Below are 16,448 nucleotides of genomic sequence, written 5' to 3'. Positions count from 1 at the left end.
ATCAAAGGACAGCTCCTCACCCGTCTAAATCTAAATTTGAGGGGAGTGTTTATAACCCCAACCAACTGGATTCTAAAAGGGGTCCATAACCAAGTTTCAAGGAATCATTAACATTTAAAATCAAGTTATGGCAGAAGGCTGGGATGATTTCTGTGAATCAAGACCCTCTTGAAAAATCCCTGGGTCATTTCAAAAGTCAATGTAATATCTGGCTAAATACCTGGAAAACCAGACACAAGTCCTCTGCAAGGACTGCCACCCTGCAGCCTGCCCGTGCTCTAGCCCACGCCTGGGCTGAGCTGTTCCCCTCCATCCAGTCATGGAGCTCCCAGCATCATGGTCCACCATAGTCCCCGTTTTCCTGTGGTGAACCGTGGAGTAAGGGGCAGCGAGAGGTGCACAGATGGGAAGTGGTGTAGTGTTCCCCACTCATTCGGGATATCCACCCCCCAGGACTTCCTGATGATCCAGCCCTGGCCTTTGTCACCTGTCTCACTTTCTGACAGCAATGAATAGCCTGCTGCCTTCACTGGGGCTAAAACCAGAAATCTGCTGTCGCACAGCCTCTGTCACTCTGCTCAGAAGGGCTGTTGGACAGAGAGACTCAGCGTTTGTGATTCTTGGATCAATAGGACACAAGGAATAAGCTTCTTTGAATAATAAAGTTGGCAAATGTCGAATAATTCAGCCTGAATAAAAGTGGAAGGGCCCACACACTGCACACTGACTTCAGACCCTCAAGTCAGCCCCACACTGGTTTTGTAGGTCTCCTATAACAAAGGCAGCTGGCAGCTTTCAGGACAGATGGCGGGTTCAAGGAGGATTTTGGAGCTGACATCTTGGTTCATTCCAGCTCTGAGTCCTGTGATTCAGTAATGTGGACAGGGCCGTGTGCAGCTCCTGGCCCTCAGCAGGGTGGGGAGAGACATTTTATAAGTTTCCTGCCATATGACCTGGCCAGTTATTATGGGAACAGGTTGAGCCCAAAGCCTTGAGCCATGCAGCAGAGTTATCTCAGGGCAGTTCCCCTGGGCGGAGTCTGGATGCAGCACTCATCTTAGAACATCTGCAGGTGGAAGACACTGTCTTCTGTTTTGGAGTAGATGCTCTTCCTGGAGCAGGGAGCTGCTCCTTTCCTTGAGTGGTTTGGAATTTTCCTTCAATGAACCAATGTTGTCCCTTCTGGGAGTGGGTACAGTTTGTTAAAGAAAGAGTCAGGGGCACTGATGTGAATGACTCAAGGCAGAAAAGAGGAGTTTTGCATCACTAACCACAAGGACTCGCGAAGCCCGCAGCAGAAGATGTAAGTGAGCATTGACTGTGTGCTACTGTGGGAGCACAGCAGCTGGCAGGAAAGCAATGCAGCACGACAAGTGCACCTCAGGCCGCACCCTGCTAGGTGCAGAGCAAGCACGTGGCCCCCCAAGGTGCCTGCTTCAGGCCAGTGCACACGACAGAAGGGACCGAAGCTGTGGGAAACAGGCACAGAGCAGAGGAGAGGCGCTCGGACCTCGCGCTCACACACACTCGTGATCTCTGGCCGCGTGTTCAGCGGGGATGAACCCACAATTAACAGAGCAAGGGTTTGTAGGTGGATGGAGCTGCCTCTGGTTGCTTCTTGTTGCTGCTGCTTCTGGAGCCATCAGGAGAGAAGCTCACTGTACTGGACTGTGCTGTGTTCCTAAGGCACTGATTAATAAAAACGATCAGGTCCCGTTTGGCTTGCTGGGCTGGTACTTCAGTGTGTAGCTGCTCAGGTGTCTGCCGTGTGAGACGGAGACCCGGGAAGGGGATGGGAATGAACTCGCAGAGCCCACAGCCGCTCTGGTCACCTGAGATGTTTATCGTGTCTATACACCTGGGAAACATTCACCTGAACGCCTGGACGTGTTTCAGGTTAAAACCCTTCGATGCCTGATGATGCAGAGCCTGAGTGGGAGCTCAGAAAACACAGCAAACCAAAAGAAGAAGGGCGGTTTCATTCATGAGGCTCATTAGAAATACAAACATCACCACCATTTTTATAGAAGCCTCTTTGTGCAATAAAATCAGCTCAGAGAAAATAGGGCTTTAATGTAAAGAATGAATCCCACATCAATTTTCTCCCAAAATAAAGGCTTTGAAATCCTTCCTTACCCTTGCTATCAATCCTGTTCTGACACTGGTTAGGGGTCCCTGTGATGGGGAGCACTTTTAATGCAATCTCACAGCCTGGAATTGGTCCCTTCCCCATGTATTTAGATTCTTCATATAAAAATCAAGAGGACCAAAGGTCAGACTGGGGAATTGTTGAGGGTTCCTTACTGAAACATTTTTAATCTGTAAACATGCGTTTATTTAAGTATTTATTTATATTTTTAATACTTGGTCTCACTCCATACCCCAGGCTGACCCCAAGCTCTAATCTTCCTGCCTTAGCCTCCAACGCACCCGAATCACAGGTATGTGCCATGTGCCTGGATGCTTGAAACGAGCCCGAGTTGAGTTGCGCTGTAGGGAGAAGGCTGCTTAGAGGTGGACACTGAGAAGGCTACCCTGGGAGGGTGCTCGAGTTTTGTAAACTTGGGCCCCTGTCTTGCGGCTCCCTGACTGGTAGAGAATCAACTCAGACACCCAGAGAACATGTGTCTTCTCTATATATGCGCCAGGCCTAGGCTGGGGTGATCCAGTCAGACTCTACCTCCACAGATTCCCATTCCAGGGATTCTGCCAATCTCAGAATGAAGTGATTAGGTACCATGTTCTAGGAGGTTCCAGAAGGTGAAGCTGAGTTGCCCTGGGCTGAGTGCTCCTGGGGTGAAGGAATATCCCCTGCAGCCCATGGTCCGTGGACTGAGCCCTCCAGCCCCTGGCATCTCGGTTGTGATCACTGTGTCTGTGCTAAGCACAGACTTCCTGTCCTTGCCACTGTCCCCTAAATTACAGCACGGCGCCCATCTACTTTGCCCTCAAACTGTCTTACAAATAATGTGCCATCACCTCAAGTCCAGGGCAGCACATGTGCAGCTTACGTGCAGAAATTGTTCCATTTGATTTAAGGGACCTGGGCACCTGAAACACTGAGTTGATGTCTGCAGAGAATCTTGGAACCAGAATCTTGCAGACATGGGAGATGACTGTCCCCCACCACCTGTGCCTACATTTCTCTTTCAACCCTGCAGCAAGTAGGTGACTCCTGCCAGGCCTCATAGCACGATCAGCTGGACCCTTGCAGGACTCCATCTCTGCGCAGCCCAGGGCCCACCCTCTGCACTGCAAGATGTCCCCATGTAGGAGCCCCTTTTAAGGGGGGCCTAGGCTGTCCTTGCTGGTATTTCTCTTGAGGCTCCGTTTGCCTGATGCACTTTTTTCAGTTTTCTGGGTATTTTCAGCATAGAAAAGAAATGCAATCCCAGCCACAAGCAAAAGCCAACTCCAGAGTCTAAAAACTTTACAGCACCTTACAGGTAGCCACTGTGTTCTGAAAAGTTTTGAGAGATGGTAGTGATATTTTTGTAGAAACATGTGTGATGTGTGTTTTCTTCTGTAGTCTTGGACAGTAGTGATAAAATCCTAAGCCTAATTCTATGTTTACTACTATCCCACTAATAATTTAATAACTTGCACTTTCTCTCCCCTCTCTTTCTCTCTTTTGCAATAGATATTTTAATCCCTTCTTACTGGAATTAGTAAAGCTAATTCACTGTATAAAACACTTTGAAATTATGCATGGGAAGGGATGTTAGGCAAATGAGACATTATCAGTAGCAGCCACTTGGTAGGTAGCGTCACCAATAGCTAAACCCTGCTCCTGGCATTCCTCCATTTGAGCCCTTGTTCTATCTTGTGAAGAGCTAGAGGGAAAGCTTTTGACAAACCCTATTTCTGAGCTCTCCTTCATGCTGACAAATGTAGGCTGCAAGGATTGGGGGGGGGGGTCCAAGATGGAGGCTTTGTAATGAGATCAGGAAAGTGGGGATGAATATCAGGAAAATGGCAGACCACACACACACACACACACATACACACGTGCGCACACACACACAGCAGTATACTTTGCACTTTATTGTTCAGGAAAACACTGATTGATTTGGGGTGAATGAATCTTTAGTATATTCCACATTGAATGATTTGATCACATTGAAATTATCGATTAGAAGTAAATTACCAGCAGTCACCCTAAGGACTAAACTTTAATGCCATTACGAAACTGTTGGTCAATCTTACAGAAATACTTTCCTCGAGATTCAAAAGGCAAAGAGACAGAAGATAGAATTTTTATTTCATTTCCATGTTGGTCCAAGGCTGGGGAGTGAAGCAGGATGGTCTCCTCTTGGCAGCCGCCTCCTGGCCACCTCGGTGTGATCACCAGGCTCCTGGGCTCCCCATCTTCTCTGCAGGGAAACAGCCCCCAAGAAAGGGGTACCTCCATCATTCCCACTGCCCAACCTAATTCTTGGTTTTGTGGTATCTCGCATGCATTGTGGGACCACACATAGTTTAAATGATGGAGGGAAACACGTGATCCCCACACTGTCCCTGTCTGTTGGTGGCTGGGCTCCACGTTCTACCCACCTCCTGGGGTGGTGCTCCTGGGCTCCTCCCAGTCCACCCAATACCATGGACCAACACACACATGCTGCTCTGAATGCCTCAATGTTACCAGTTTTAATGATGCTTTTCTTCCTCTAAAAGTGGCTAACAGTTTAACATTGAGAAGTCAGATCAGAGCTATTGCAGGCAGATTTCTCTAGTGCCAAGGTGGAATCTTTACCTACTACAGCATCATTTTCAAACAACCATTTTCAATGATCTTCTTTATACTCTTTTAGGAATTTTCTAATTATTTTACCAGTCTCCTGACCATGGGATTTAGCTCAGTGACTTAAGCACTTGCCTGGTAAGCACAAGGTCATGAGTTTGATCCCTGGACCAAAAAAACAAATTAGATGCTCCCTGAAAGGTACTGTTTACCCATCATTTGATAGGCTGTGTGAGGCCCCAGGAAACAACAATAATGCCTAACTCATTGTCCTTGACATATACAGTTTTTCACAATTGAATGAGGAAGAAAACAATGTTCAATTAAAAAGTATGCAAATAAAACATAAAGTAGAATATGGCCCTCCTGACAAACACAGCACCAAGCACACCAGCATGCCATGAAGGAGGCCACATCGAGGGGACAGTTTACCCTGCCGATTGGTGAAGTGTTAGTCAGCTGTTCATAACAGCTTCTTAAAGCCTTCTGGAAAAAATACCTTTTCTTTTCTTTTCTTTCTTTCTTTCTTTTTTTTTTTTTTTTTTGTTTTTTGTTTGTTTGTTTGTTTTTTGCTGGTAAATGGATTGCAGCCATGTGCTAATATAGTCTGCTATTTAAAATACCAGTATAGCCACCGCTCGTTTACAAAATTAAAAATGACAGTTGATCACACACCACACACACACACACACACACAGCAGTGGAAGCACTGGGGCCCTGCTGCTTGCTGCCTATAATTCTGGCAGCTGAGGAATCATAAAGCCCAGCGGCATCAGTGGCGGCTACCGGGGTACTGCGCGCCCTCAGAAGCCCATCCGCAACTGAAGGGCTTGCTTCTGGCACAGGTGCTTCCCTTCCCCTGCAGAGCCTCCTTACGCATCAGAGTGGACTGTGCTTCCAACATGAAGCTTGTAAGCAAAGTCTAGACCGGAAGGGAAGCACACACCAGCATCTTCAGTGGGGGAGTGGGCAGGTTCTGGCCTGCACAGTCCAAGGACTGCGTTAGCCACCAGCTCTGAGGGCTCGTGAACGCACTGATGAGTGAAACACGGGTGAGCAGGCTGCCTGTCCAGTGGCCCTGCCCCTCAGTCTCCTGCAAGGAGACCCAGGGCCAGGCTCACATCTGAGGAGCTCCGCACCCTCTGCGCCTGCTTATCCGGCCATGCGCAGCTGGCTGCTTTCTCCCAAAGGCACCTTGGGGAAAGAGATCTGTGCCTCCTGCAGTGCCACGAGCTGTGACAGAGATAAACAGCTGCACTGAATTAAGCATGTGTGTTTATTTTTTAATATTAAATTTTCATTTCTTCTTTTACTTTCTTAGGACTTCATTTTAAATAATGCTAATGTTCCAAAATTATGCATGGCCCTAGAGTCTTAATCATTATAAATTCTGCCCTAAGGAAGAAGTAAATCAGAAAATACTAAATGTCTTTAAACATGAATCAATTGATTTCTGATTTGTTATTCTGTGAGAGTATTTAACTATGACTTAATGATGTCCCGTCAGAGAATTTAAAAAAACGCTTTAGATGGCAGTGTGAGAAGTCAACTGGGTTAATAGTCTGCTAACTTTTAAATTCGCATAATAAATGCAGTGTGAATGGATTCCTTTTTGAGTCACGTACTTAATAGCAATTGTCACATTAAGGCAGTATCTTCTGGGTTTTAAAGGAAAATCTTCCGGGTCACAGATTCTGGGCTAGGTCCCTGAGCACAGAGGCATCACCTCATGGGGCCACCACAGGCTCCAGAGGCTTCTTCAAAGCACACACTTTGCCGGCAGAGAAGCGTCCCCGTGAGTTCAAGAGTCCTCTTCTCTCTCTATAGTTGCAGTAGTCTCCTCAGTCACACTATACTCACACCCGAGAGCCGCCCAGCCTCGGAATCAGCTCTTCTCTCTCATTAGTCAAATGAAACAATGATGTTATAGAGCCTCTCCCCGTCTTCATTAGTGATAATGATCGAGGCAGCTTCACTTCAAAGGGAACTGCAGGTAAAGATCAAAGAGAGACCAGAAATTGACACAATATTTGAAAAGTGGTACTACAGTATCAACTTAAAAAAATATTATTCTCAGACTTTCTGTTGCACAGTGGCAGGTCTCCCAGAAGCTGAGGTTCTCACCTAAATAAACAAAGGCAGACCCAACTGACCAGGCTCAGGAAAACAACTCATCTCTTGCTTCAGGTGAAGGAACAGACAGCAAGCAGGAAGCTGGGTTTCAAAGGGCATGCTAACAGGAGAAGGGGAAATGTCAAACATTGGCATAAACGCTGGACTCCTATCTTTATATGTTCATTGAGGGTTTTTTCTTGGTGCCTTAAAAGTCCTGATGCTGCATCATCTCACTACTTCCAAGAAGCACATGGGGAGACACGTGTGCATCGCAGGAGCAGTAGCAGGTATGTCTTGGACAAGCTGCAGCATAATGTTCCAAATGTTCCATAATGCAAGCGTAGGCAGTGCATACCTCCATGCTGCACCAATGTAGAGGGCTTGCCCAGAAAGGAGGAAAGGACAGAATGCTCAGACTCCGCTGCCCACAACCTCGGAGTCTTGCATGATGATCACGTGTTTGTCAGAATGAGTCAAAAGGCATTCCCAGCACAGGGTACAGTACCAAACATGAAGGCACCAGGGGCTGGCACCACAGAAATGCATGTGAGGGTCTGGAAACAAGTGGGGCCCAACTAATGGTTGTAGTGGACTTTGAGGCTCACGGCTGGGCAGGACCCTAACACAGTAATGGACCAGGTGCCAGGGTCATGCTCAGGGGAGCACAGACTGTTCAGGTTTGCTGATCGCTCTGAGAGTACACAGGGCATGGCTTTCGGGCATCCTGATCCAGTCTGGCAGCAGCTCGGGCCCCTTATTTATCTCTTCCTTGCCAACATAATCACCCACAAAACTTGGGCAGCTGCAGGAACATGCCAGCGACTTGGCCATGCAGCTGCACCTGCAGGAGGAAAGGAGGTGGGTGAGCAGAGCACACAGTACCAAGGACACTGTGCTTGGAGTGCTAGATGGTACATATCGGGGTCTGTGCACAGGCTCCTGGGCTGTGGCACATCAGGGTTTTGGAAAGCACCCCAACAAGACCCTGGCCTGTTGTCCAAATGTGATCCTCACCACAGGGCTTTGCCTGATTCCCAGTGGATGTGATGCTGTCACCTGCAGAGCAGTCCCAGGCTGCACCGCACCATGCACACCTGAGTACAAGCACTCACACACTCCTGAAAGGTGAGGGCCACTTGAGGAATGGCACCCACTTCCTGAAGAAAGTAGCCAGCAGCTACCTTCCACCCTTCCACATTCTTCAGCAGCCCAGGGCAGAGAGCGCACTGAAATGTGGCTACTCAAGAAAGGGGTACCTGAGCCTGTTCCAGAGCAAGGTGGCTCCACGGCTGCTCTCCCTGCAGGTCCCGGGGTCAGAGAAGAGGGTGAGCAGGTAGCCCCTTTGGCTTAGAGTTAACTGGGAGAGGAAAACGAAGTGGAGCAGTGAGGACCTACAAAAGCAGAAGGCCAGCGAGGGCCGCGGATGGTGGACCAGGCATCTGAGGGCTGCTGGGGCAAAGCTGTCCTGTAAGTGGACAACTAGGAGTTTGGAGTGCTTGCCATGATGGTCAAGACTCTGAAAACAGAAGGGTGATTAGAGGCATCAGGGATGGGGGAAAGAGGTGCAGCTGCTGCCCAGCAGGGCAACTTGAGACATAGCTGGCACTGAGGGCTGAGAGAGAATCCCCATGGGAGGCTGGGTCACACAGGCAGCAGTCAAGGTCTCAGTGAAGGCCAAGTGATGGGGACCACAGTGTGCTTATTTGATGTAGAATCCACTAAATCAGGAGTCGATTTTCAAAAGCCATTCCCAAAGCAGCCCAGAGCCCCTGCACTGGGCGGAAGTAGTACAAGGTTATGAGACTGTCATGGAGAACTCACCTCTGAGGGGAAAGACAGGTGGGTGGCAGGAAATGCTGAGCAATGGCAGAGTCGGCTGTGTTTGATTTTGCTCCCAAGTGGGAAGGTGGAGAGTCCTGAAAAAGGGTGAATTTACCAACACAGCCGGATGAGAGGCAGGTTCCCATCCATACTGCTGCACCATCGAGTTCCATGCAGATGGCTCAGGTGCTGATCAAGAGAGTCCACACCCTGCATCCCCCTTGTCACTCCACCTCTTATGCTACGGTCCCTGTGTGCTGCTGTGAGGCGGGACACTGAAGTCCACATTACAGCGTGTTGTGAGGTGGGGAGGGGTGCCTGCGGGTGCGCCTGTGCAGCTGGGTGCTGGTGCTTGGTAAATGTGAGCTGAGTGGTTATCCCATCACCATCGATGTGGGGACCACCAAGGTGATCACTGCTGCTTTCTCAACCATTTTTGCTCATGTAACCTTTATCTCTTTAGGAATCTGCTGGCAGGCCTTGTTAGTCGGCTGCTCCCTTGCTTGAAGGAGAGGCTGAGACCTCGGCTGGAATGAGAGTGGAGGGCTAGCAGGCACCATGGGCTCCTCCTGTGTCACCTCCCAGAGGCACAGAGACAGATTCCTGAAGATGCTGACAAGACTGCAAGTTCTTACCCTGGCTTTGTTTTCAAAGGGATTTTTACTTTGTTTAGGGGACCATAACTTTCAGAGGAAGGAGATTAAAATAGAAGGTGACCTTGTTTTGGGGGGCCTGTTTCCTATTAATGAGAAAGGCACTGGGACCGAGGACTGCGGGCGAATCAATGAAGACCGGGGGATCCAGCGCTTGGAGGCCATGCTGTTTGCGATCGATGAGATCAACAAGGACAGTTACTTGCTGCCTGGAGTGAAGCTGGGTGTCCACATTTTGGATACGTGCTCCAGGGACACCTATGCCTTGGAGCAGTCCCTGGAGTTTGTCAGGGCATCTCTGACCAAAGTGGACGAAGCCGAGTACATGTGTCCCGACGGCTCCTATGCCATCCAGGAGAACCTCCCTCTGCTCATCGCGGGCGTTATTGGTGGCTCTTACAGCAGTGTCTCCATACAGGTAAGTGGTACATCTGCCCAGGGGCATGTGTTCTGGTTTCTGTAACCTAAGAGATGAGGGCAGAGACAGTGGGTGGTATTAACAAGTATCAGTCCTTCTGGGCATCTGAGAAGACAGATCTTTAGACAGAACCTTCCCCTATCAGAAAATGTTCAGAAGTGTGTCAGACAGCTACTACAGCAACACAAACTGCCCCCAAGTTCATACACAAGTATGTAGGAGTTTGTGAGTCTGCAGAGGCAGCAATGTGAGCTGGTAGAGGCTGGGCTTGGCTGAGTGCCTCCACCTGGGTTGCATCTTCTCTTCCCTCTGCAGCATAGGCCCGGACATCCCAGGCTCCTCCTTCCTGGAGCATGGCAGAAAGGTTGGCAAATGCAAACTCACCCTGCAGGCCCCTCTCAAGCTCTGCCTGCATTGTGCCTGCCAGCATCCAGTTAGCAGAAGCAGCTCACAGGACCGAGGAGTGGAGAGAATGCCTGCCAGAGAGTTGTGCTAAGGTCCCAAAGCCACATGTCCTGAAATGAGGTGGTGACATGAGGCCACCCACACGTGAACCCCAAGAAGGATCAGTGCCCCTGAACATACACTGATTCCTACTGAAGCATCATTTTGTTCTGAGACTATCTCAGGATACAAACCTCAACATGTACACGGAGAAGCCAGAGTTACTACTTTAATAAGAAAGGAAACCCTTGACACACCAGTTAGACCAACTGAAAAGCTGATAATTGGTGCATAATTTTGGTAGGGAGAGAAGAAACACATCCTTTAAATCCCTACAATTCTCACTTACAGGTCAGCCAAGGGTAGAGCTAGAAAAGAGCCATGAGGTCCTCAGCTTGACCTGTTTCCCAGTTGCCAGAAAGACTGGATGGCAGCACAGGAACTGGAGCTCAAAAGGGTCTTTGTGCTTTTGTGCTCCTTCAACCCCCATGTGACTTCTGGATGTTCCTTGAGGCTCAGTGTTTCTTTCCACTGAGGTGCTAATATTCATGACTGCAGGAGTCAAGCACTTTGGCCCCATCCAGATTCTTGTCATCAGAGCCCCAAGCACTAAAGGAAGCATGATACCCATGTTGTCTTTGTAAGTCACAGAGCCATTGGACTGGCTCTGTCTGCATTGGAATTACCTCATTTCTCTATCCCAGGTTTGTGGCATTTCAAATTCATCTATAATTCTGCACTGTTCTGAATGAGCACTTTCTAATTTCCTTCCTTCTTCAGAGCACAGTCATATTATGAGTAATTAGGATAATTGCTTTTTCATAAACACCCTTTGACTTCATTAGGCAGATAGAAAATATTGCACACTCAAAGCACATCATGTTCATTTTGTCACTAATTCTATACTCAGATCAGGAGAGATAGAATTTGCTGTTTGAGAAGGCAGAATTGAAGATATTATCGGCCATAGCTCTGTAATAATTTCACCAGTTGAGTGTCAGTCATTGTATAATTACATGCACTGCACCAACTTTGACCACTCATGGGAGGCTGCACATAGACCTTCTCTGATTCCCATCTCTCCCAGGGCAGTAAACGGTCCTGCGGAGTCAGTGTGTCCACAGTGCTTTACCCAAAGTGGTCCACGAGATGGTCCTGCCAATAGATTTTTTCATCTAATTTTACTCCTCTGATACTATCCTCCCCTCAGAAGAGATCAGATTGGCCCAGGGGGAAACTGTGGGCTTCTAAAACCCAGTTCTTGTTCAGGGAAAGAAGCTTCCTGTCACCCAGGGGTCTGGTGCATCGTTTCATTCATCCCATCAACATGACCATACACTTACGAAGGCTGACATGGCTTTTGCTTCCTGGTGTAAAACAGAAACTACAGTGCCACGTCATATTTGAGGGCACAGGTTTTGGTATCAGAAAGACCAGGGAATGAATTAAAAGTCCACCATTTGCTGGTCAGTTACAAAATGAGAAAAACCTCAGGTTTACCTCAAAATGGTTGTGCAGAAGATAATTTGAGAAAATCTGTCCTCACTGAAAAATTAGCAGATGCAATAAATGGTTCCCACAGAAAAACTACAGGAGAAATCATCAGAAGAGCTCCATGCAGAGCCCACATGATGGCCTCCAGTGGCCCACAGTCTGGTGGAACCATCATGTGCCCATGGGTGACCAGCGGGCCCATCGTGTAAAGCTCACTGTGTACCCTGTGCTCTCCATGGACTTGGGCACACTACAGTCCTACAGGAAATGGCCCTGAGGTCTGGTGCAGGTGCAGCCCTGCAGGAGACAGCACCCACATGTATGTGGCTGTGGGCTCCAAGAAGGACAGAAGGACACAGGGAGAGGGGCTTGGGGTTCATGTGCTGATGGGACACTGTATGTGGGGAGGCTGGCAGACTCACAGCAAGAGTGAGAGGCAGCAAGGGAAGAGGCCAAGTCGGGTCCCCTCTCCACAGTCCCCAGGTTTTCTGACTCCTCCACCTTCGCTTAGGCCACACACCAAAGGGAGCTGGGAGCTGGAGCGGGGTCCACACACACCCTCCAGGTGCTTTCCATGCACCTAAAGCACTGTAGCTGCAAAGAGGTCACCAGAGGCATGGACAGAGCTAGGAGTTAGTCTGTTTTCCTTTCAAAGAATGTCTGTCCTTTAATAAAATGCAGCCATGCAATGCACAGCAAGTTCTTCATGTGAATTTAAAACACTTTTTCAGCTTCTCTCCTGTACATCCACTAGGGAAACACAGGGGTAAAGAAGTTGTGGGGGGCTCTCATACCCACTAGTGCCCCTCCATGAGTGTCCTGGCCGCGCACCCTGGTGTAGCTGATGGTGCCGCCATCGCCTTACCTACTCATGGCTGCTGAATGTGTACTAGGAAGTCACCCTGCATGAACTTCACAGGGGAAGAGAGTGAAGTTGCAGAAGAAGTAAACCAGTACAAACCTGTCACATACTCTCTGGACTCCCTGCCAGTCTCCTGTCGCATCTCTTCACAAGCCAGGGCACGGAGCTCTCAGTGACATCAGACTTAGAGAGTGACAGTGCATGTGCCTCCTGCTGTGGCCAAGTCTGTGGCTTGGACACTGATAATCTCCCCAGCTGGGCCTGGGGTGGCTTCCTGGCCAGTGCTCCCAGGGCTGCGCTCTGTCCTTCTTCCGGCTCCTTCCATGACAGACTCTACTCCCCACCACACCAGTTCCTATGCAGGCAGCCTTTGAGAGGAGGGGTGAGTTCTGAGTGCAGAGCAAATTCTCACCAATTGCTGGTTGAGCTGAGTTACCTGCCTGAATACCTGGGTCATCGTTACCTGTAGCTCTAGTCAAGGACAGCAAGTCAAGATCTGCAGAGCCCTTTATGAAGCAGCAATCCTGATTTTTTAATTCAGAATCAATGAGTGTGAGCATGAGAGACCCTCTGCATTAGCACATAGGCTTGGTGGTCTCTTCATCATCTAACAAATGCATCTTTTCAAAACATTTGTAAGATGCTGTCCAGACCTGCTCTATGTAAAGCACTCAGCTCAGGGAAAGCTGCGTGTCTTCAGGAAGAGGCTCAGGTCCATTGCCTTCAGCTGGGTGAATGTCTTCACAGGACTCGGTTAACAGCATTGTACAAGCCTGTGCTTTTCAAACGTGTGGTCACCACCCCCTAACTCATTCAGTTAAAATGTTCCCAACTCTTTTCAGGGGAGTTTTCAAACCATCTCTTTCCTAAATGAAGCAAATTTTAGCTGAGACATGGGCAGGTAGAAGTTCACACCATGATTGCTTTGTCTCAGCATTAAAGTAGCCTCAGCACAAATGGGGACATGGGTGAGAGGGCATTGAAAGGTCCAGCTCATGCAGTGCAGAAGTTTGCCTTGGGGGATCTCCCCCTTGCTCTCCTTCCTGGTATGGTGAGACAGACCCTTCCTCAGAATTTCTAGTGCCTTCCACACCCTAGGAACTCCCCAGATCTGAGAAGTGGTCACTGACTCAGATTCACTCCCCAGCTCTGAGAGGTGTCACTGACTCAGCTTCCCATGGCATGGATTTGGTGATGCCACAAACTGGTTATCACAGCACACTGGGAGGTTGAGGCAGGTGGATTGCAATTTCAGGCCTAACTGGAGCAACTTAGTGACTTAGTGAGACCCTATCTCAAAATGAAAAATAGAAACATGCAGAGGAGGTAGGTCAGGGTGAAAGCCCTGGGTTCTATGCCCAGTATCAAAAAATAAAATAAAGCCCACAAAACAAACACCACTAAGTCCTTGGCAGTTAACTCAGACATTTTAGCTCTATGGAAAAAAGGGAACAAGACACCCATAAAGACACTACTGCATCATACACCTCCTGCCCACCTCCACAGTGCTAAGCAGACCTCCGCCAGTCGACCTGCATTGAGCACTGCCTTCCTACTTAAGCTGATCCCTTCCTCACTTAAGCCCTCGTGCTCCTCCTGCACAGGGCCACACATGAATTTCTAGCCTTAAGCAGAATTAAGAAATAATCCAAGGCCTCGGGGTACAATAACCTTCAACAGCAAGCCATCTGCTGGCACCTGTTAGATGGCTGTCAGTCCTTGCACTCACTCTGGATATAAACCACCCAAATCTGGATGCAGGTTCTCCACCCTGGCAGCCTAGACAGAGAGGCTGGGATGCTTTGTTACGTAGGACCGTCCTGGGTATCCAAATGGGTGGCAGCAGCCCTGGCCTCTACCCATAAGCCAGCAGCAGCCCACGCTGAGACCCCTAAAAGTGTTTCTATACACTGCCCAGCTACAGAACAATCCTCTCCCCTCACTGAGAGTCTCTGACCTAAAAGGTGAATTCACAGCCATCACAAGGAACAGTCCTGAGGAATAAAATTGCCTGGAAGGGAGGCATAGAAGGAGGTATGTCCTCTGTCCCCAGAGTTATCCAAGCAAAAGCTGGCCTTTTATTGAGGATATCCAAGTTAGTATTTGAACCACATGGTCTTAAGGATGTTGCACAATTTTGTTTACATGCTGTTCAATCAGAATATCTTATCAGGGGCCAAGTAATCAGAAGGGAAAAATCAAAACATGTGACACAAAACGCATAACAGGTATTTTTCCATCAGGATCATTTAGAGTATAAGTCCATCCAATGGCTTCTTAACTTGACTGTGGTAGTATTTTATAAATTTGATGAATTATGCATCGCAATGACCTGCATATTACAACTAGAATACACATGAAATCATTTTTATCAGAAGATTTGCTTTCATTGAGCACATATATTTGAGATACAAAAAAAACTGTTGTGTAGTCTTAATGACATGGAGTGGAGAGAATGTGAAATAGAATTTTAAAGTAGTAAAGTGCTGTACAAGCCCCCCGCCCCCGCCTCTGGCAGGTATGAGCCATCAGATGATATCAGCAAAGCAGGTGCAAGCCATAGACCTAGGGTGGGCTGACACTGCGTTAACTGGAACTAGGAACCTGATAAAGTGGCTGAAGAACATGTTCAGCTCTGTGAACCTCAACGTGCGCCTAGGCTCCTGTATGCTGCTGTCTGGTTGTCTGTAGGGTGGTATCTGTGTGGACTTCCTTCAGGGAAAGGAGACAGCGTTCCCAACACCTGGAGTGCTCCATCCACAGCCCTGTGTGACTCCCAGGCCCACACCTGGGGCTCAGCTCAAGCCCTCTCCCTTTTAGGTGCTTTCTCCATGCCTACCTCCTTTACCCAGTTCTAAACAGGACTTCTCACTGGCATCCTGCTTTTCTCCCAACCCACAATGCACCAGCTTAGGAATTGCATCCAGTGGGCCTTGTGTTGTGCATACCTAGAATCTGCCAGGCAAGGAGTTCACAGAGGACCAAAGATGGATCCAGTGAGCTCCTCCTTCTCACCATCTACACAGACTCTCAGGACAGTGCAATTTGAGAGCTCTCTGGGCTCCACTCTACTGAGCTTTTGTCCACTCCTCAAGAGTAGACAATGCGGGGCTGGGGATTTAGCTCAGCGGCATAAACGCCTGCCTTGCAAGCAGGCAGTCGTGAGTTCGATCCCTGGTACCAATAAAAAAAAATGAAAAATACCAAAAAAAAAAAAAAAAAAAAAGAGTAGACAATGCAAGGCTCATCAGCAGATCAGGCAGCAGGTCAGATCCACTCCCACTGGCTGCCTCTAGGCATCTCTTCACCAGGTGCCAGACACTGAGTGCAGCTCACAGAAAGGACATAGAACTGAGTCCTGTCATCTAGGAAAGCTGAGTGACAGCTCCAGAATCCATTTGCTAATCTATTCCAGTGTCTCTACCCTAGGATGTAAAGCTGGTAGTTGTCTTCAGTGAGGTCAGTATCACAAAAATAATGATATAGTAGGGATAAGTCAGGATTATACATTTTCAGAGCCTTTCTTGGCAATGTCAGCACAATAACTGACTCTGGGTGCTCTGCCATCCTTGCCTCTTTCCTTGAGTCTAAACTAGAGAAACCCACAGCACCCCTCTCTTCAGTGACCTGGGAATTCCTGGTGAATCAATAAAATGAGCCGACATGACAGACACTTAGTGTCTTAGTAGATGTCTGTCTTGGTTACTTTTCTCTATTTGTTAGGACAACACACTCAACACCCAAATGATGGAAGGAAAGGTTTATTTAGCTTACAATTTGTGGAGATTTCAGTCCATAATCAGTGGGCTCCGAGGCAGGGAGGCATGGCACACGGGCAGTACTTCAGCAGCCCACAAAAGCAGCCAGAGTGAAAAGGAGAGAACAAGCCTGTTCCCCTCC

General features: G+C 48.4%; 1 protein-coding gene across 4 annotated transcripts in view; it reads left to right on the top strand.

The window, feature by feature from the left end:
* Grm3 (glutamate metabotropic receptor 3) overlaps window positions 1–16,448 on the top strand; it is a 163,457-nt gene that overhangs the window by 81,349 nt on the left and 65,660 nt on the right. For all 4 annotated transcript variants that reach the window (XM_005003643.4, XM_005003644.4, XM_063237360.1 and 1 more), the window contains exon 2: window positions 9,141–9,748. In XM_005003643.4, coding sequence (XP_005003700.1) covers window positions 9,236–9,748 — 513 coding nt within the window. In that variant the 5' untranslated portion in view covers window positions 9,141–9,235. The remainder of the gene's footprint in view (window positions 1–9,140; window positions 9,749–16,448) is intronic.

This window comes from Cavia porcellus, unplaced genomic scaffold (assembly GCF_034190915.1).
Source record: "Cavia porcellus strain 051 isolate PalLab524CR breed Dunkin Hartley unplaced genomic scaffold, mCavPor4.1 scaffold_2, whole genome shotgun sequence".
Classification (NCBI taxonomy): domain Eukaryota; kingdom Metazoa; phylum Chordata; class Mammalia; order Rodentia; family Caviidae; genus Cavia; species Cavia porcellus.
This window is presented reverse-complemented; position numbering and strand designations above follow the sequence as displayed.